Source organism: Macrotis lagotis, chromosome 6 (assembly GCF_037893015.1).
Source record: "Macrotis lagotis isolate mMagLag1 chromosome 6, bilby.v1.9.chrom.fasta, whole genome shotgun sequence".
NCBI classification, from domain to species: Eukaryota; Metazoa; Chordata; class Mammalia; order Peramelemorphia; family Peramelidae; genus Macrotis; species Macrotis lagotis.
In genome coordinates this window covers 221,256,778-221,277,798 of record NC_133663.1, presented here as the reverse complement: position 1 = coordinate 221,277,798, position 21,021 = coordinate 221,256,778, and the positions used below count along the sequence as shown (strand labels likewise).

At 37.1% G+C, this 21,021-nt stretch overlaps 1 protein-coding gene across 2 annotated transcripts in view; it reads right to left on the bottom strand.

Moving 5' to 3' along the window:
- The window catches only part of PHKA2 (phosphorylase kinase regulatory subunit alpha 2), a 120,018-nt gene extending 99,803 nt beyond the window's left edge, over positions 1-20,215 (bottom strand). The window contains exons 1-4 of one of the 2 annotated variants that reach the window (XM_074192324.1): positions 20,023-20,215; positions 6,271-6,429; positions 2,913-2,960; positions 1,120-1,288 (exon numbers count right to left, since the gene is read on the bottom strand). In XM_074192324.1, coding sequence (XP_074048425.1) covers positions 1,120-1,288; positions 2,913-2,960; positions 6,271-6,429; positions 20,023-20,100 — 454 coding nt within the window. In that variant the 5' untranslated portion in view covers positions 20,101-20,215. The remainder of the gene's footprint in view (positions 1-1,119; positions 1,289-2,912; positions 2,961-6,270; positions 6,430-20,022) is intronic. The other variant, XM_074192325.1, reaches the window with a different exon arrangement.
- Positions 20,216-21,021: the final 806 nt, after the last annotated feature.

Sequence of the window (21,021 nt, the reverse complement as noted above, 5' to 3'; positions counted from 1 at the left end):
GGTCTGGGATCAGGAAGGGTTATATTTCATTTGCCTGGCTTCAGAGGACAGAACTAGGTAGAAATAGAAAAGAAGCAGATTGAAACTCTTTATAAAGAAACATTTTTAAAAGCCTGGGCTGTCCAAAAAATGAAATGTGGTTATCTGAGAACTAAATCTCCTATCTCTTTATTATAAAGAAGCTTAAAGGTCTAAGAGATTATAATAGATAAGAGATTTGGAACTGGAAGGTTTGTAGGTTACAGGTCACTATCCAGCCTCCTCATTTACACATGAGGATGATAAGAGGCTGGAATATATTCCCAAGGTCACACAAGACAAGACTGAGCTTAAATCCAGTTTCTCTGACTCTAAATCCAGAACTCTTTCTACTAAGGATGGACTGGGGATATAAAAAGGAATCCAACTCAGCCTTAGAATGGATTAAACCAATCTCTAAGAGCATCTGTAGTACATTATCTAAATCAACCTTCAGATTGTATTTAATCAATCTAAGATGTGGTAATTTTGTGTGCAGTAAAGATAGAAGTCTAGGAACCACAACATAGTAGAAACTGTTGAAGAAATTAGAAAGTGAGGTGATAAAATAGGGATTTATTCTGTGTTCTTTACATTAGGTAAAACGCAACCCAAAGGTAGCAGTTTAACATGAGGAATGTTTGGAAATAGAATAGATTGCAAATCAGTGATTTTTCTAGGTCACCAGAGGACAGACAGCTAGGTAGCTGAGTGAACAGAGCACCTGGTCTGGAGTCAGAAAGACTCATCTTCTTGAGTTCAAATCTGGTCTTAGACACTTACTAGTTGGGTGATTCTGAGCAAGTCACTTAACTCTGTTTGCCTCAGTTTCCTCATCTATAAAATGAGCTGGAGAAGAAAATGGCAAACTACTCTAGAATCTCTGCCATGAAAATGACTGAACAACAATAAAAGGTCACTAGAAATTTTCTCAAACTAGGTGATGTCAGGGATACTGTGGAAGAAATTTCTGAATTGTATAGGAAGTTCTCTTCTGATTATTGAGATTTTGTGCTTCTCCGATTCAACAAAAGTCCCAATTTAGTTAATTTATTACTTGTTCCTTCCTGCAGAATGTTTAATTCTATAAGCCTGACTTACCTGAGGCAGTCATCTGTGCTAGAAACAACAAAAATAAGGAAGTAGCATCAACTTGTAAATGTCCCCATTGGTCATCACCAACCACTGTGCCACAGGTGGGAGTATTGTACTTGGCATGCAAACTGTCCTTGGTGCTCTGAGAGTTCTTAAACTTCTCAACTTTATCCACCTAAGAAAGATAAAGTATAATTCAAAGTTAATCACTCTCCAAAACCCAGTTAGAAGCATTGAATTGACACTTTATTTAATAACCTCTATTTAATGTGTTCTGGGGACCAAAAGGTAGGGTATTTGACATTTAAGAGCAAACAGTTCTGAATGAATTACTTCATGGAAGGAAGAATTATTATTTCAGTTATGTCCCACTCTTTGTGATCCCATTTGTCATTTTCTTGGTTTGTCATTTTTGTTTTTCTTCAGCTCATTTTACAGATGAAGAATTGAGGAGAACAGGATTAAGTAACTTACCCAGAATCACCCATCTAATAAGTTAGTTCTAAGGTCAGATTTTAACTCAGGAAGATGAATCTTTCTTACTGCCAACTAATTGTCCCAGAAGGAGAAACATACCACAGCTATTATTCTGGGTCACTGTTAAGAATTTTTCAAGTATATCACCAAATCCAGATATTGACTAAACAAACACTAATTGAGTACTTATAAGAAAACAGGAAAGATTTCATTAGCATGGATAGAGAACATTGGCTATTTTTAATAATTAAAAATTCAAGTGGGTTCTTTAAGGTATATATCAAGGTTAAAAATTACATGCCCAATTTCCCACAACAACAAAACAACAGTGGAGGAACTGAAGCTAGTGGTTCTTCACTATACACTCAGTTTTCTATCTATTAGAATATAGTTGCCTCTGATTGAATATTCTATTTTTCTAGGAATAATGTCCAAAATATTTTGGCTTCTTGTGCTAAACCCATAAGTGAAAGGAATCTAAACAATATTTTTTTATACCTAAATGTTAAGTTTTTTTGGGCAGGAATGGAGTCAGATGTTCTTTTCAGTGCTTATCCTAGTGTCTTTTGTGGAGGTCATGGGGAATGGGAGGTGGCAGGTCCAGACTTGTGATTTCAGAGAATTTTTTGACATTACAACTCTGAATCAAACTAGGGACTTTTTGAGGACATAGAAAAATTAATTTGTTCATGGTCACATAGTTAGAATGTGCAAAAAGTAGGACTTGACCTAGTTCTTTCTAACTTTCTACCCAATATGCCAGATTATCTTATACTTAAAAAATATTTACCGAATGAATGAAAATTACATTTGCTGGTACACTGAAAAATGTTTATTAGCTGAAGCACCTCCTCTATGTGAAGCAGTTACTCATAAGTATTATCTATCAATTATTAAAGTTTATTATTGAGACTATACCATAAACAGGGCAGAAGTAATATACCAAAGGCTTGAGTTAAATCAACAACAATAAAAATGTTATTTCAAGCTAAAAGAAATTATTTCAATAAAGAGTCACAAGTGACTATGTTTTAGTTGTTTTAGAAATAGCATGTTTATAAGGTGTCAGAGTAAAACATACTTTCTCTTTTTCAAAGCTAAAACAACTTATTAATGAAATTTTTCACCCTAGATATAATTTGACCTTTGGAAAAGGTTTTTAAACAAAAACCTCTTTTTACTTTTGTGTAACAAATTATTAAGAAAAGCATCATGAAGGTCCCAAGAAAAATTCAAAGTGTCTCAAGAAGTTTCAGCTTCCAGTGATAACAATATGAAATTTCAGATAAAATAGCTTATAAAAACAAATGTTTTCCAATTACCTGTCTCATCATACATTGAAGAAGACCCCGCATCAGTTTCACTACATTCTGAAAAAATGAGAAATAGGATCATATCAATTAATCAACATTTATTAAATATGTCAAATCATATCATCTACTTGTTTTATTCATTATAAAATATCATCTTTTCAAACATTTCTTCAGGTACTATCAAATTTATTTGACTAGTCATTCCCATACATTTTTCCCCAAATGGTCACAGGTCAATTCCAATCCACAAACATTTATGAAGTGCTCACTCTGTGGAAGGTATTAGAGATACAAAGTCAAATCACCCTACCCTCAAGGAGCATTCTGTGGGGCAAACAATACCCACACATAAACCTATACAAATTAAAATAAAATAAATACAAAGTACTATTAGAGAGGGAGTATGGAGGAGAAGGTTAACAATCATGAAAAGTTAAATGTTCTGGTGCTCATTTTTTAAATTCTACATTGCTTCATAAAAATATTTTCAGATTTCTTCATACTTTTTTTTAGGGTTTTATAAGGCAAATGGGGTTAAGTGGCTTGCCCAGGGCCACACAGCTAGGTAATTATTAAGTGTCTGCGACCGGATTTGAACCCAGGTACTCCTGACTCCAAGGGCCGGTGCTTTATCCACTGTGCCACCTAGCCGCCCCTTCTTCATACTTTTTTATCTTAATGGTATCATAGTATTACATTGCATTAGTGTGTTAGAATTTATTTAACAATTTGCATTATTCAACAATTGGATTACTTCTAGTGTTTTACAATTACAAATAACATGAAAAATTTTAAAATAATATTCCCCTCTCCCCCAAAAAAGGTCAATATTTTCAAGGTATAGACAGTTCTTGTTTTATACAAATTCAACTTTACATAAAGAATTCTGAAAGAAATCCACATTCCAAAAACTTCCCAAAACAACCTAACCAACTATGTTAACTTTACTGTATAGTACTGTGCTTTTATCTCTCTACTCATGCCCCTCTGGCTCAAGGCTTCCAACCCTCCCCACAAAAACCTCTTAAAAATGCTCTAAGTGAAAACAGAAGAATGAATACTATTATCAGTGTAGGATACTTGGCTTAAGACATCTGGCACTGAGAAAGAAGATCTCTGTCCCACTACTCACCTGCCCATGAATATGGATATGGTTCCACTGTGTCTTTTTCCCATCTGCACTCAGATATCCAGTGTTTGTCTCAGAACCCTGTGTGTCAATCACACATTCTCTATCTGTAGCATCACCTTCTAATATGATGGTCCTCTTTGAGAATGAAGGACAAAAAATACCAACCTCTTTCCCCAACTCTATAATATTTAGATAGCTGGTAGTAAAAAAAGATCTCATGATTGTCTCATATTCAGACTCTCTGAGATCTCTGTCATTCAATAAGACAAAATTATGAAATTATAATAAACTATATAAGCAAGATGAAAAGAATATTAAGGAATTTTCTCTTTACTGAGTTTTTCCATAGCCAAGAGAACCTTCCTTGAGGCTTGCTTCGTGGGGAAGAACAGAAGAGCCTTTGTTTTAAGGAATTACAACTTTCTCTTGTAATTCCTAGCAAGAAATAAATGTTCATTTTCTAGAATAACATCTGTAGTGTTTTAAAAGTCTTAAAAAACAGACACGTCCTTATGTACATTATGAGACCCAGGTTACAGGAAAATCAAAACCAGGGATTATGGCATACACAGAACCAATAAGGGTTTTCTTTGGTCTTTAGTGAGTAATAATATTTATAAAGCAGCAAGATGCAACCTTAAGTTCAGCTTTCCTAATTTTTGACAGCTAGCTTTACTTAAAAAAATGATAATACTTTATGAAAAGGGACAAGTATAAAGATACTATCAAGACAGATCTGACAGGAAATGAGAGTAAATCAAAGATAAACTAAGTTTATAAACCAAGTAGAGAGGCTGATTTATCATCAACAAAAAGTAAAAGCTTTCAAAAAGACATGGGATGAAGTGGGAATATAGTCTTTTTTATTTTGGATATGCAACATCCAAATGGAGATATCCAGTTAGTAATTTGAAACTATAGCTGAGAAAAGAAAATGGGACTTGGGAAGGACAACTGAAATTTACCTTCATACAGATAATAACAAAACCTAAGTGAGATGAAGAGAACATCAAGGGACACTATTTCACAAGAAAAGACTGACCTGGGCAGTCTTAGAAGAATAAAATTTCAGGCAATTAATGATAATCCCATTAAATAGATAGTAAGGGGAAAAAATCAGAAGAGTGTCAAAGAAGCCAAAGAAGTGAGTGTTCAGGCGGTTTGAATGAATGATGGGCCAAGCTAGAGGAAAAAAAACCAAAAAGGGGTAGAAACAAGGATAGAAGTAGAGGAACTGATCTTGACAAGATTTACCTCTTTTTAAGTGGTAGTAGCAAAGAAAGGGTGGTCAAATGAAGATGAAAACTGTTTCTGAGTTGTGAAATAAGAAAAGAATTAGAATTTTCTCTGTTAAATAGAATGTGATGGGGACAAGGGAGGTGGTATAAAGAACTGAGGAAAAAAAGGTTGAGAACTATAAATAAAAGAAATATGATCAGTATTTGATCAAAGAAAAATAAAAGCAGTGAGGGTCCATGTGAAATTAGATAATATGAATTTGTTTGTGGACCTTGTTGTTATGATTGTGTGATTTCCTACAGTAGTATTCAGAGGTTTGGAAATATGAGAGATGGAAAATATGGAGCTAGTAGCAAGTAGAAAGGCAAGTAGATAATGGAAAAAGATATTCTGATTACTTAAGAGAATTAGAACTTTCCATAAGAAAAAAGAATTCTCCCAGGAGGCCATGGGCTCTCTCCCTATCAATGGAAGCCTTCAAATGGAATGGAAGACCACTGGACATTAGGGAGGGGATGATAGGTCAGATACAAATTGTATCAGCTGACTTCTGGGATCCTTTCAAGTTTACTTAAAATTACTCTTATGTTTCCTCTAATTCTCAGGAGTTTATTTTTACCATACTTCTTTGCAAATCTTGTCTAAAAGTAAGTTCTGGCATTTAAAAAAAAAAGTCTTTATTAGGAAGATATATAGAAGATATGTTTGTACATTCTATTTGAAGTTTTATATACACTGGGAAAAAGAATCTCCAAAAGAATAAAACAAGAATGATGGAACTCCTTAAGCACTGGTCAAAGGAGAAGTAGAGTAGAGAACAGAGAAAAATGGTCAGAGAAAGGAGAAATTTGGGGAAATCATTCAAACCATGAACTATATAAAATGATGAATTTGATGAAGATTTTCAGAGTAAAAATCAATTATGGAGCTAACATAAATTTTTATCCCAAATCTAAATTCTAGACTCACAGTAATCTAACTACCGCCAATCATTACCTGTTCTAATTCATATGCCTTCGCCTTATCTTCATCCCGATCTGCGTTCTTCCGATATGCCATTCCCAGGCCCCACACTGCCAGGATACTGTAGATGTTGTCTCTGACCCAAGCATCTTTTTGTTCATGGCTGGCTGAAAGTAGTCCTGTTACTGGACTCTAGAGAAAGAGAGGAACAGAATAATACTTTATTAAATTGCAATTCAGTTTATTCTCAAATGTGGGACATCAGGGCATCTTATATACAGACAAAATACAATAGTTGCCTGTAAGACAAAATAAAGTCCATAAACAAGATGCTACTAGAAGCCAGTGGTTTTTGTATAAAACAAGAAGTCTACAATATACCAGTTATCTTGGAACTGATTGAGAAATTTTCCTTTAGTTAAGCCAAAGTATCATCTTTAGACTTTAAGTTACTGCTCCCAGTTCTGATGTAGAGCCAAGAAAAGGGTCTAATCCCACTTTTACAAAATAGTTTTCAAACATTTGAACACCAAAATCATGCTCTTCCTTTCTCCAAGCTAAACAGTCTTAGCCTCTTCAACCGACACTTTTAAGATGAGATTCCCACATCATTTTAGTCATTGTTCTCTAGATGTTCATCGATTACCTAATGTACTATATATATACCTAACATGCACTATATACTTAGAAGAGAATTCAGTATGCCATCTACTGTGCTAGTACAAAGTACAGTGGGGACCATCACATTCCTAATACTGGAAAATCTGATGAATGCAGGCTAAAACTGCCTAAGAAGTTTTGGCCTGTAGTTCATACTAGTGACTCATCCTGTTGAGTCCATTAATACTCCCAAATTCTTTTCAGAAATACTGCTATATAGCCATTGTTGCTTTATGTTGTACTATTTGTAAAGTTTGGTTTTTGAACTCATGTTAATGTTTTTTAATCTGATCTGTGATTTCATTGATACAGAGAACTCTCTCTAGTATATGCTTTCTACCAATGATCTGCAATTTCTAATCTTGAAAGAATTGCTTGGGCACTGAGAAGTGAATTGATTGGTCTAGGCAATGAGGGATAAATGTAATTTTATTATTTTAGACTTACTCTATGAGCTGCTCTCCCTATTTGATCATTTCCCTTTATTTACCTTCATAACCTTCTCTTCTCTAATTTCTATCATCTGATTCTAAAACAAGCACTCTACACATAAACCATTCTCTCCTGAAATTGTGGCTTCATCCCTAACTTAGTCCTATTCTCTTTTTACATCTTGCCTTTCACCACCACAAGATGAAATAAATTCTATCCCACTCTACCACTTATTAGCTCTGTCACTTTACTAAAAGGATGAATTTTAATTAACTCAACTGCAAAAACTGCAATAACTTAACTATTTCAGATCAAGAAAATGAACCAGGGGCAGCTAGGTGGTGCAACGGATACAGCACCACACGGGTCCTGGAGTCAGGAGGACCAAATCCAGCCTCAGAATTATCTAGCTGTGTGAATTTGAGCAAGTCACTTAACCCCACTGCCTTGCAAACAATAAAAAAAGATAATGAACTATATAATTTTTAAAAACATTATTTCTACCAATGACATTTGAAAGGACAACCAAGTCACAAATAAAAGTATAAATTATGCCCAACCATGTTAGAAGGGGAAAAAAAAGCATGAATCAGGGAAAAGGGAAAAAAAAATGTAACTTTTGTTGATTTAATGATTTTCTTGAAAAGAATGGAAATATGCCTCTGAGAATATATACATGAAAACTACAATGGTTTTATTTATACACACACACACGTGTTTAAATTTTTCCACCCAATTATTCATTTTTTTTAAGGTTTTGCAAGGCAAATGGGGTTAAGTGGCTTGCCCAAGGCCACACAATTCGATAATTATTATTACGTGTCTGAGGCTGGATTTGAACCCCGGTACTTCCTGACTGGTGGCTCTATCCACTGTGCCACCTAGCTGCCACCCCCCCAATTATTTGTTAAAACAATTTTTAACATTTGGGATTTTTTTAACTTTGAGTTCCAAAGAAGGATGCAAGTTATTATCAGTGAGCAAAAAAGAAAATCAAAAAAGGATTATGTACAATATCATTTATGGTAAGGTCTTAAAATATTTATTCAATGTTTTTACGGGTTCTGAACTAAAGTTAATTGGGTAAAAAAACTTTCTAAACTTCTGGAGTTTATCTATACTTATACAAAAACATTTTAATTAAATTGATGGTGGTGTCCTTAGGAGAACCAGTGTTTCTAACAATGACTCAATTCAATTAATTGATACAGTGTAAAAATTAAGATAAGTTAATAACACAGAAGTCAAACTAGCAGTAAAACTCCAGAGATTCTACAAAGTTAATAACAATGTTCAGTAAATTCATTTAAAAAACAGTACAGTAAACAGTTAAACTGAACAGCAAGTTCAATTAAAAACAATGTTCAATAAATTACTATTTACTTGCCATTTTAAGACAAAGAATTAGTCATAATGAATGACAAACGTGTCAGTCTAAGACATATCCTCCTAGTTAAGAAACCAGAGCACAAAAAAAAAAACAAAACTACTATGACCCAGGAAATAGAATTTCAAAACAAGTACCTTGAGAACCATCACTGAATTTTCTATACTATTGTCTAGGCCACTGGTTCTTAATTGGTGGGCAGAGGGCTAAGAAGATGGTACAAGAAAGTGATTTATAATTATTTATGTATTTATAATGAGCTTTAGATATGTATTATCTTTAAAAATGTCTATAAATGTTGCAATTAATAAAATAAAAATTTAAAGTCACTACAGAATTCAGTTTTTTGTCACTTATTTTTTCAATTAACAGATAGTTGTAATACAACTACTATTCTGTGCCTATTTTATATGAAAACAAGGATTAGACATTGGTATTCACAAAGGCTAGGAATACATGAGTCTTCTACATTGCCCCCAAATCAAACAGCTGATACTATAATTGCCTTCAGCACTGATTCTGGCTACTAGATTTCATTTTTATAAGAAAAGAGAAGCCTATTAAAATTATATTTCAGGCATATCATCAAAGCATGGAAGTGTCCAAAACTATGTCAGCAGGTCCTGAATTTTTTAATGAAAAAGTGTTAATGCATAATGTGCTAGGCACTACTGGAGATATAATACCAAGAAAAAAATCTTTTCCCAAAAGAAGTTAATATTTTTAAAAAGGAAGACAGCACATTTCAGAGAGTATAGCTATCTAGGAAGGTTGATTTGTTCTGAGAGTCATGGGAAAGATGAATTGATGAATACAGGAGACAGTTAACTAATATACCCTTTCCAGATGCAAGGGTACTATTAATTTTTTTATTCTTTGCAAAGTAATGGTAGATGGAGACTGCATATGCCTGTATACTAGTAGCAGACAGAAAATCTAGGTGAACAATTATTTTGGATGTGAATGTGAAACAAAACTATCATACTGGTATTATGGACCAATGAGATGGATTCTAGCATTTGAATATCAACTTCACTAAACTCTGAAAAATTCAATGTTAATATTCCAAGATCCTAAGATTCCAAAATATTAATATTCCAAGATCAGGATGAATTTTTGAGTCTTAACTGTAGAAACTTTCTACTCAGATATGGATGGAGTTGTGACCTCTGTCAGAATTAATAAGGAATTTTTGATGATACTGAAAATAAAACAACATTTTTTTCTTGGACTGAGCTTAATTTGAAAAATATAACTCCTACAGTATTATATATCCTCCATAGAAGACTACTACGTGACAATTTTCTATGTAAAAAAGCATTCCAGATGCATAGAAAAAGCATTATTTCTGGTTACTGTTGTAAGGCTGCGGATACAGTTATAAGCCAGTAAGATAGTCTCTATCCACTTTCATGGTAAATAGGGGAGAAAGGTACAAGCATTCAGTATGTCTTTGAGAAGGTCACATGGAAATGCCAAGCTAATACTCCCTATCTGGGTTCAGATAGTAGTTTGTGAGCTTATGAAGAACATGGCTTAATCCCTTATTATGTCCAAATGAGTGAGTTTTTATTAAACTTAGTAAAGACAGATTATTAATTCACTTAAAACTAATCAGGTAAAAAACACTGGCAGTCAATTGAAAACTTAGGCTCAAAAACTTCCAAGCAAATTCATATAAACAATATATTATTGCTTATTCACTGACAATTAGACCTTTATTTTACACTCTTTTCATTAGTACAATAGTTATACTGAATGAACTGTACTATGACTCAATTTCCTTAGAGGGGAAACAAACAAACTCTTACATCTCAACAAAATTCTTAAGAGTTCTAGGTCTTTTCCTTCATACTATCTCTATATATATTAATAAGAATGAAACTAATTCCATAAAAAGGGCACATATTACATGATCCAACTTGGAAAGTGTGAAGAGCATTTGGGGGGGGGGAATGTAGGTTCTGTTTCGTTCATACTTGTGCATGAGATATTAACAGAATTTCGACTTTGAGGTATCCAAAATGCAACTGATTATGGGACTATAGTTCAGGAGAGTATATATATATGGAGAGAGAGAGAGAGAGAGAGAGAGAGAGAGAGAGATGAAAAATGAGTATGGAACTTAATGAAATCAGAGTTGAGTAAAGAGGAAATGAAAAGAATCCCAAGACAGAAGAACCTACAGCAGTACTCATAGTTAAGAGGAAATGACTTGAATGAAAAACCAGCAAAAGATAGTTTGTGCAACATTGCTTTCATTTTCCCCTCAATTTTAATATATATTATCTTATCACAACCAGAAACAGGTAGCTAAGGAAAGAGCCCTAGGTTTTGAAGTCAATGAATCTAGATTCAAATCTCAGGCAGTAGCTCTACTACTTTTGTTATCTAGAGCAAGTAATTTTTTCTCTGGGCCTGTTACTCTCCCTACCTTCATTTCTGTATCTATAAATAAGGGACCAGACCACTGTTCTGATTCCTTTGAGTTTCAAGTGTACAATCCTGTCATCATGTGATCTAAAAAAAAATTTTAATTGACCTGCCAAAGAAAGGAAATAAACATTTGCAGTTATTTTCCTTTTACCAATCTTGATAGAAATCAATCTAAAACCAAAAGAAATGGTCAAAACAAACTTGAAATTACATTATTTTTGAAAGTACCCCCAACTCCAAAGTATTCATATGCAAAATCAAATGCAAATGTGGATCTATCAACAAAAGCAGATTTTTCCCTGATCGACTTGAAAACACTAACAATATCTAGCACTAAACATATTTCGAAGTTGACTTATGGAAAAATTTTCTCTCAAAAAAGATGGGAATGAGACTATTCACTTTCTACTTTGAATGCTAACTACTTTAAATGAACTTCAATCTTTCAGAGAAAGAGCCATGAGAATCTTTAAAACCTTGAGAACAAACTGTCTTGAAACAATCAAATATTTTTCTCAAATTGAGGGGAAACAAGTCAGTTCCTAGAATAGCAGAATAAATTGTGAAAATAATTTTAATTCTATTTTGTTAAGATTAATATTTCCCTTTGCTATAAGTTTTACTCAGATTACTTGGGTTGCAATTCTTTAAACTAATATCTAATACCTCTTCCCTTGCATTATACTTTGGATTTTCAAATTTTTTAACCACCTCCATTGCTTGCTTAAGTTGATTCAAAGTTGCTGCAGACTATCTCCATCACCTGAGAACCACTACATAACTCCTGAGAACTATATTCATTTACCAAAGATGTTGTATTGGGAAGGAGCTGAAATAACACTTATCCCACCTCTTCAATCAATCAGGATTGTCTTACCTTTGATTTTTCACACAAATAAGATCTTGTTTGTAGATAAATAGGTTTCGGGGGGGGGGGGGGGGGGGGAACCAAACTATCAAAAATAGGTTTTTTTTAAACCTGGTCAATAAGAAGACATCTATGTTGCCTAAGATTTTGCTCTGTCATCTTAATTATCATAAAAGATTCTGTACTCCCTCAACTCATAATCTCTGACTACTGAAGAGTTAAGGGATTCATTTATTGACTATTCCTGGCCTAATTAATGAATTGATCAAGCTTGGATCTTTGCTGATTCAGTCTGCTTTCACTGCCATAGTGACACTTGGCAACCACAAAAGGATTCTAGACAGGAAAACTGACATCAGGTGTTACCTCAGGGAATTAGTCCTAGAATGAATGCTCTGATGAAGAATTTTCACCATGGATTTTTCTACAGAGGTCTGTCCCAGAAATAGATCCTCTCTAGACTCCAAATTCAAATTATGCAAGTCAGATAACTCTTGCTTTTCAATTTTTGAGAGCCTCAAGTTCTCAAGGGAATAAATATACTCTCCACAGTGTTGGAGATCAGTTAAATGCAGACTAGAATATCATATAAAGGGAATTCAGTCAATGCCTCTTTTCCCCTTCTGACTTCTGCCTAGGTAAGGAGGATCAGAATTTCCTAGGATTAATATATTGCACTAAAATAAATTTTTTTAAAGATCTGATTTGGGAAGTTTTCTAAAAGGAATTAAGAACTTTTGTTTCATTTTTTTTGTGAACTTTGGCAAAGAGCCTGGAGGGTCATAGTTCTAAAACACGTCCCTCAGCTAGTCTGGACTTAGCTTTCACTAACATAGGTGAGAGGCAGAATGGAGGACTCTGCCAATAAATATCTCTGTGTTTATCTGTGTTTCTGTGTCTTGTTAAGAGAAAACTGACCTTTTCTACCTCTGACATAAACTGGTAATCGACTTAACCTATTGATAGTCACACCTATCCTGGGGAAAATTGATACTGTGAACAAAGTTATAGAAAGCAAGGGTCAATAGGGAAAACCTGAGTCCTTAAAGAGAGATTCCCTGTTAGACTTCCCTGGGTGCCCATAAACCCATAATCTGAGAAACTTTTATTTTCTTGGCATTAATTGTTAGCATAAGCAGCAGAGAACCAATCCATACTTTACTGCTTCTCAGACTCAGAGGTTGCACTGAAGGCACAATTAATTATGAATAAAATAAATCATGCACCAATTCTCCCTCCACTTTAGTCACCAACCCAAGGACCAGATGTGTAACTAAGTGCCCAGAGGCACCATGCACCCCTTAGGCCAGTCTGATTGAACAGAAGGGGTAAGGGTTGAGGGATTCAGTTGATCCACATGACTTTTTGGAAAGTGATATCTCCCCTCCGATTGCCCCCCCCCACAACCCTGAATTAGAGATTAGGGTTTTAGAGCTTTGCCAGAAAGTATTTCTTTTTGTTCATCTGTTGTACTAACTTTATGTCTTGAAATAGGGTACTTGAGTCTAAGACATAAATCTGTGTTGCAATAAAAACAAAAATCCCTACTGCAATTAGGGGAATTCTTGTTGCAGATACTGAAGCATCTCTTACAAAGTTAACAACACTAATTCTCTTACATACAGGTAAAATCATTCTATAGGTAGAACATCTCATACAAGCAGGAGAATTTCTGTAGCAAGTGAGAAATTCCCCCTACAAGTGGGGAAAAGCTGGATTCCTAAATCTTAGTAGTTTTTTTTTTTTAGGTTTTTGCAAGGCAAATGAGGTTAAGTGGCTTGCCCAAGGCCACACAGCTAGGTAATTATTAAGTGTTAGAGACCAGATTTGAACCCAGGTACACCTGACTCCAGGGCCGGTGCTTTATCCACTGTGCCACCTAGCTGCCCCCTGCCCCAGTAGTTTTTAATTTAAAAAACAACACAAAATTTTTTAAAAAAGGAAAACTAAAGTTGAGAAATTTTTCCCCTGTTGTCTAGCCAGCCAAAGAGGAAGCGAAATTGAGTATTGCAAATACATTTAACTCTTTGTCCTTCAAAAATTTATCCAGTCTCAAAGGAGATAGACTAGAAAATTATGACTTAGCATACTGAAAGGTACCCCTTGAGAAAAGCTTTGCAAATTCTAGGACCAGGAAAAAGCAGCCAGTTCAGCCCGGTATATGTATAGGGGAGTGGATCAGAGAAAGAATGTGACCCCGAGTCTCACAGAGAATGTAAACTACCTTGGGTAAATATAAATAGCAAAAGCAACTATCCCATGAGAAAACTTGCACATGACCTTGGCATATACTGACACTATGCCTCCTTTGTTCTGTTTCTGTGTAATACCTGACCAGTTCAAGGATTGGTGTGGAGATCCACAATGTTTTTTTATCCTGCTGCAACCCAAAGATGACTATAGCCTCTTATGAATAAACTCCTCCAATTAACTTAATTAACCCAAAAGAGCTATCCTTCTTATGGTATCTCAGGATTCTCTTGTATGCCTCCCTCCAATTGGCATAATTAGGGCAGGATTGCCTGCCCCCTTGTAGTATAAGGAAACATAATTAAATTATGTACAATCTGGCTTAAAAATGAAAGAATTTCAGCTGATAGATTATTCTGGCCCTAATGTAATAGTTTTGATTATTGTATTCTACAGAAATTAAGAGTAGTCTTTAAGGAATCTGATTCAAATCAAACGATTTATTGGTTCTGTTGGGAAGCTCTGTCCAATGAGTCCAGAGACCCTGAAACAGCCTTCTTCTTTATATCTTGTTATATCTTCTGCCTCTCTTGTGACTCCATTGACTTACTCTCCTCTTGCTATCTAAGGAGTTCTCCTCAAAAATTGAAGGACAATCTATTGGCATTTTCCTCTCAAAGAAAGGTTACCTTATGAGGTGACTAATGGAAATCTATTCTATTAGGCAGTATCAGCCTTTCACACTCTTTGCCCTTTCCATACAAAGAAAGGACACTCCTAAATTTGCTGAAAATCCCACAGCTATTAGAACCCAATTTCAGGCCATATTTAGGAATCATATCTCTACCTGGGGATATGTGACAGATCTAATTCAAACCATATTCTCTATATGACAATGGAAGCCACAAATAGATTAATTCCTGTAGGTACAGTAATTTGCAGAGAAGAGATCTTCCAAATTATTATGGAGGCTTTTATCATCCCTCCAAATAACTGGAGGAAGTTTCAAGAGATCTTTTGACAAGAAAATGAAAACCATGAACCACTTTCATGACAAGCTGTGTGCTAAGAAGTATGAGAAACTGGATGCAATTATTCAAAGGGAAGCTTGGATTCTTAATTTAGTCTTTGTCAGTCGATCTATTTCTGAAGTACATTATTTCCAAAAGCATTGCTACTGATGTTTTTGAAGAGAGACATACTAAAGGAGAATGATAAAGTAGAACCAAAGCCTAAACCTAGGCAATCTGAGCTTTTGTTCAAACAGTTCTGTCTCAAGCTTCTTTAAATTACAGAATCACAAACTACCACACAGAGGAAAGGCTATATGAATGAAGAGAATAAAAAGAGGAAGCTTCTCTGGAACATTTATATACCCGACTTGTCAAGACCTCAAGAGAGCACTGTCATTGGCTCCAGCCTTGGGACTCCCAAATTACCTTAAAATCTTTTTCTCTTTTTTTGTTCATGAATGAAAAGGGGTGGCCTCTGGAGTTGTCAAGCCAAAAACTATTCTACACAGCTTTCTGCTGTTTTGAGCAGCAATCCATCCTAGCTGCAAGAGTGGCTGCCACTGTCCCTTTAGTTGAAAAGACAAGTGATCTTGTATTTAGGAGACATTCTTGTAGTATAGTATCTCATTATGTTGAGGTTCTTCTAATGAGACATCGAACTCAAGCCTTTTCAGGTATGAAGTGACTTTACTAAGCAAAGAAAATGTAACTTTAAAATTATGCTCCATTCTTAATCTGGTCACTTTACTCCCTAACATTCCAACTTCAGGGGAACCTCTCCATGATTGTTCCTTTTTTGTGGGTACAGCTGAAAAGCCCTACAATGAACCCTGTTGTACTTTATACAGATGGTTCCTCTTTCATGAGGGATGTCATTAGGTATGCAGATGCCACCAGTCTCTTATAATGACCCTGTCTAGGCTACCTCTTTGCGCAAGTGTGCCCTGTTGTTATAGGACAAAGAATAATCATTTACACTAACTACTTAATATATGCTGTTGGGATGATCTGGTTACGAAGGGGTTTTCTGTCTTCCAACTTCCAAACTCACTCACCTATGGTAGTTCATTGCCCTGTCCAACAGCACTTACCAGGACAATGTACTGACACTAAGCTGGCTGCTTTAAAAGGCTTTACACATATGCTTCATCTACTACCTATCATCTATATGCCACAGCTTAACCTAAAGGTCAAGTTGATTCAATCAAAGATGCTGCAACCTAATTCCATCACCTGAAGACTACTCCCATTATTCAAAAACTAATCTTAACTCCCAAGGATGTTGTCATGGGGAGGAGCTGAGCTAGGTGGCAGTGCACTGGCTTTGGAATCAGGAGGTTCAAATTTGGTTTCAGACCCTTGAGAATTACAAGTTGTGTGATCATGAAAAGTCATTTAACCCTGATTGCCTCACCTCCAGGGTTATCTCCAGTCATCCTCATTCATATCATATCTGGGCCCTGGAATCAGATGGCTCTGGAGGTGAAAGAATGGCTGGTGACTTAGCATAGCACTCCTTCACTCAAATCCAATTCATGTGCTTATCAAGACATCACCTCCCTGATATCAAAGTGTTTATTGAGAAGGAAAATAAACATCATAAATCATCATCATCATCATCATCATCATCATCATCATCACTCCTTCTCACTTTAAAGTGTATGGACTTTGTCTTCCAACTCCAAAGATACATCTTGTTTGTGGTTTGGAGAGTTTCAGAAGGGGAGGTCTAAATAATCTTAATATCAAATTTAAGATAAAGAGGTTTTGAGTTTTTTTAAATCTTTCTGGACAAACAGAACTCCATAAACCCTCACTTGTGAACTATTAAGGAGTCATTGACCCCATTTATTGGCTACATGTTAGCCTTGCTAATAAATTGATCTTTTCTACCATAGTCAGTTTTTATTCCTATCATGACAGAACACTGATTTTTTAGGAGTCAGAAGACTCAGGTTCCAATCTCACTTTTGACTTTTACTACTTGTGTGATCTTGGGTAAATCAATTAATGTTTCTGCAAGTTAGTTATGTCTTCTATAAAATGAGGGAGCTGTACTAGATCAGTTCTTTTTATGTTGTTTGTTATTTTTTAACTAGATGAGTTCTTAATCTTTTTTTGTGTCACAGACTCCTTTGGAAGTCTGGTGGGGTCTATGTACCCCTTTTCCAAATGTTTTTATTTTAAAATACAAAGGATTATAAAAGAAACTAATTATATTGAAATAGTGTGTAAACAAGACTGATCATGAGAGACCTAGTGGTGCATATAAGAACTATAATACATTTGAAGTAGCTATGATTGTAAATATTTTGAGGGCTATAATAAATGTACTGTTATATGCCATATTTTTATGAGATATTTATGAAATAAAGATCTAATTTTTTTCTTATCCAACTTCCAAAGTCCCTTAAAATCTATCCACGGACTTCTTGGGGATCTATGAACTCCATGCTAGATGATTCTATAAAATTTTGTGGCCTCAACTACTTGATGACACTCTCACTCTATAATGAACTTATGAATTCAGTTTTTGTTGTTGTTCAGTTGTATCCAATACCCATTTGGTGTTTTCTTGGCAAAGACAATTGGAGTGGTTTGCCATTTCCCTCTCCAGCTCACTTTACAGATGAGGAAAGTAAGGCAGAGTTAAGTGATTTGCCCAGTAAATATCTGAGGTAGTTTTTAAACACAAGTTTCTCAGACTCCAGGCCCACTTACCTGTCCCATGAATTTATCATGAGTCCATAAAGAAATATGAGTCTCAATCTTTTCAAGGGTATATTTGACACACAAAAAAATCTAAAAATGTGTTTCTGAGAGCAGCAAATCACCTCTAAAACTAGGTTGTCAGGGTCTATTGTACTTCAAAGAACAAAGTTTTAAATTTCATTAATGTTAATATCCCCTAGTTAGAGGTTTCATCAAGGACAATAACTAACTATATGGACCACAGACTGATAGATAATTCACCATTAGATTTTTCTAGCATAAAAATGCTTTTTCCCAAGCAAACTGCAGACATTCACATTTAATGGTGTATGAGGGAGAGAGAGGTAAGAAAGTCTAGAAAATTCTAACTCCCTGAAAACAAATAAATGAAAAAGTTCAGATTTAAAAAAATAGCTGTTAAAATATTCTGAACAGAAAAAAATTCCAACAATGACAAACTCACCTTCACTTGTTTTATGAGACCAGGGATCCTAGACCCATAATGTGTCTCAGTTTTGGGAAATTAAATTACCAGCAATAACTAAGCATCAATCAATAAGTATTTAATAACAATTTTGCATGTAGTCAACAGCTGGGCTGATTTCTGCCTTCAAGGACTTAATTGGAGCCAGAAATTTAACATCTTAGGGAAGCAATTAGAGAACTGTGAGTAATGAACTATGAAGTAATAACTAACTTAAGAACAGAAGAGGTCAGGGAGGAGCACAAACAGAAACTGAAATAGAAGTTTTCATTCTAACATACAACTTGTCTGACAAAGATCCTTTCTATTTATATTTGAACAGTTATCTTCTAGTTCATGGTTTTGGGGCACTATGCACACTTTAACACAGTCCCACTCTCCACTCCCTAGCATCCCAAGGCACCTAAGAGTGAAAATATTAAGTTTAGAAAGTTTAAAAAAAACAAAAGAAACAACTTTGCCGTGGACAAGATCTTTATTAGCTAGTACTAGTTAGCAGCAGAATGATGGTAATCTAAATTCTAACAAGTCAGTCCTCTAATCATCAAACTTTATTTCCTTTCCTTGGGGACCCCCACAATAACAACTATGATGATAAGAGGCACACGGTTCTAGAGTATTGTGTTTTCCCTTGGAAAAGTAACATTTAAATGGAAATAGTATAGAACTACTTATATACTCAAGTGATTTTCGTACTGTCTCCTATATTATTCCTTTTAGAAATGTTGGCTGGCAACTAGTTTGCTCTTTCAGTGTACCCTTAGTGCTTAGCATAGTTGCCTGGCAAGTAGTAATGAACTAATCAGTGTGTGTGTTTTAGTACCTCTGGGGTGACTCCTATGATCACAAACTTATTGATCAATCAACAAGTACCCACCAGTCCAAAAGAATTGTGGACTACCTACTTATTGTGTAGGAGCTGGGAATACGAGTACAAAGAATGAAACGATATTTGCTTCCAAGGAGGTGATGGGGTAATGGGGGATGTGTGTACGTGTGTCTATATAGACATATAGAGTATAAAGTTAATAAATGTATGTGTGTGTGTATAATGTAGACACAAAGGAGAGGGAAGGGAGCTTTTGGGGAAAGAGAGAAGAGGGGAGAGAAAAAAGGGGAGAAGAAAGGAATAGAGAAACCCAGAAGAAGGCAGGCAAAGTGAGAAGAAAGGGCATTAGACAGCTGTGTGGCTTTGGGCAAGCCACTTTGCAAAAAAAATCTAAAAAAAGGGCATTAGAAAGGGGGAGGGAGAGGTTGGGGAGGAGGAAGGGAAAGAAAGAGTGAGGGCGAGAGGGAGGGAGAGGAGGAAGGAGAAGCAGAAGAGCAGGGAAGGGGAGGGGCAGGCAGAACCCTTACCTATGGGGCTGCCCCGGCTCACCCCCACGGCGGCCCCCCAGGAGCCGCTCAGGCCAAGCTGCCCGTCTCCAAACAGGCCCCCGGCCCCGGGGCCGCGCACCCACTTCCGGGAGGGCTGGGGCCCGCCCAAGCTTCCCCCCCAGGCCCTGAGGGGCTCTCCCGGGCGCCGGGTCCCTGCCCGCGCCCCGGCCCCTTCTCCGAGCCCGAGAGCGGAGCCGGCTGAGCCCCCGCGGGCGTGGGCACCCACCTGATAACACAGAATGGTCCGTTGGACCAGCCGGGCGTAGCCTTCCATACGGATTGCCGAGGTGCTCCTGCTCCTCATTTCTGGGGTCTCCCCCACCCCGACCCCCAGGCCTCCGGCTGCAAGCCCCGGCCGGAGAGAGGCCGGAAGGGCCCCGGCGCCGCGGCCGAGAAGGAGCCCGCGCGCGCGCCCACGGCTCCAGCGGCCCTCGGGGGGCGTGGCCGCTCGCGGCCGGCGAGCGCGCGCGCTGTGTCCTTAGCCCTGGTTGGTTCGGGAATGAAGAGCCGCCGTCAGCCGGCGCACCATCGGTGAGTTGCTGCCTCCGCAGGCCAGGGCCGCTAGGAAGTAGCTTTTCTCGGAGCCCCGGAAGGCCCGACTTGCGCTCACCCTCTGCCGCCGCGCCAGCCCGGAGACGGCCGTCCTCGTTCCCACCTTAGGGACGGAGAACAACCGAGGCCGGGAGAAGCCTCCCTTCGTCCGCACCTGAACCGGAGTGCCTTCCGACCCCCAAGTGCAGCCCTCCAGCCACTGCGCCTCAGCAGGATCCTTTTATTATCATCATCATGGCAAATGTCCTTGGACGTGGCCCTGGCGCAGACGTTTGGTTCCTTTTTCTTCCTCGGTGGCAGAGGAAGACACAATAAATGCTGGTTAACTAAAAATAAGGTGGTGAGTTTTTTTTTTAAGTGGGAAAAAAATATTGTGAATGGCAGAACATGACCTTCACCCCCAGGTAAAATGCAGCACTCTGGGGTGGGCGCGAGGCAGGCAGGCGCTGGCTGGGAACCCCGCCGCGGGCGGCAGCCCCCCCCCCCCAAGCCCCCCAGCCCCCGTCCCTCCACCTGCTTCGGAACCGAGTGATTATAAACAAGCCCCAAAGCTCTCCCACAAAAGCTCTTCTTCCCCTTCGCTCCCTCCCCACTTCCCGCCCCCAAGGGGGAAAAGCAGCCTTTGGAAGCTTGGGCAGGGAGGCCCACCGAAGGCGGAGAAAGGGGCAACACA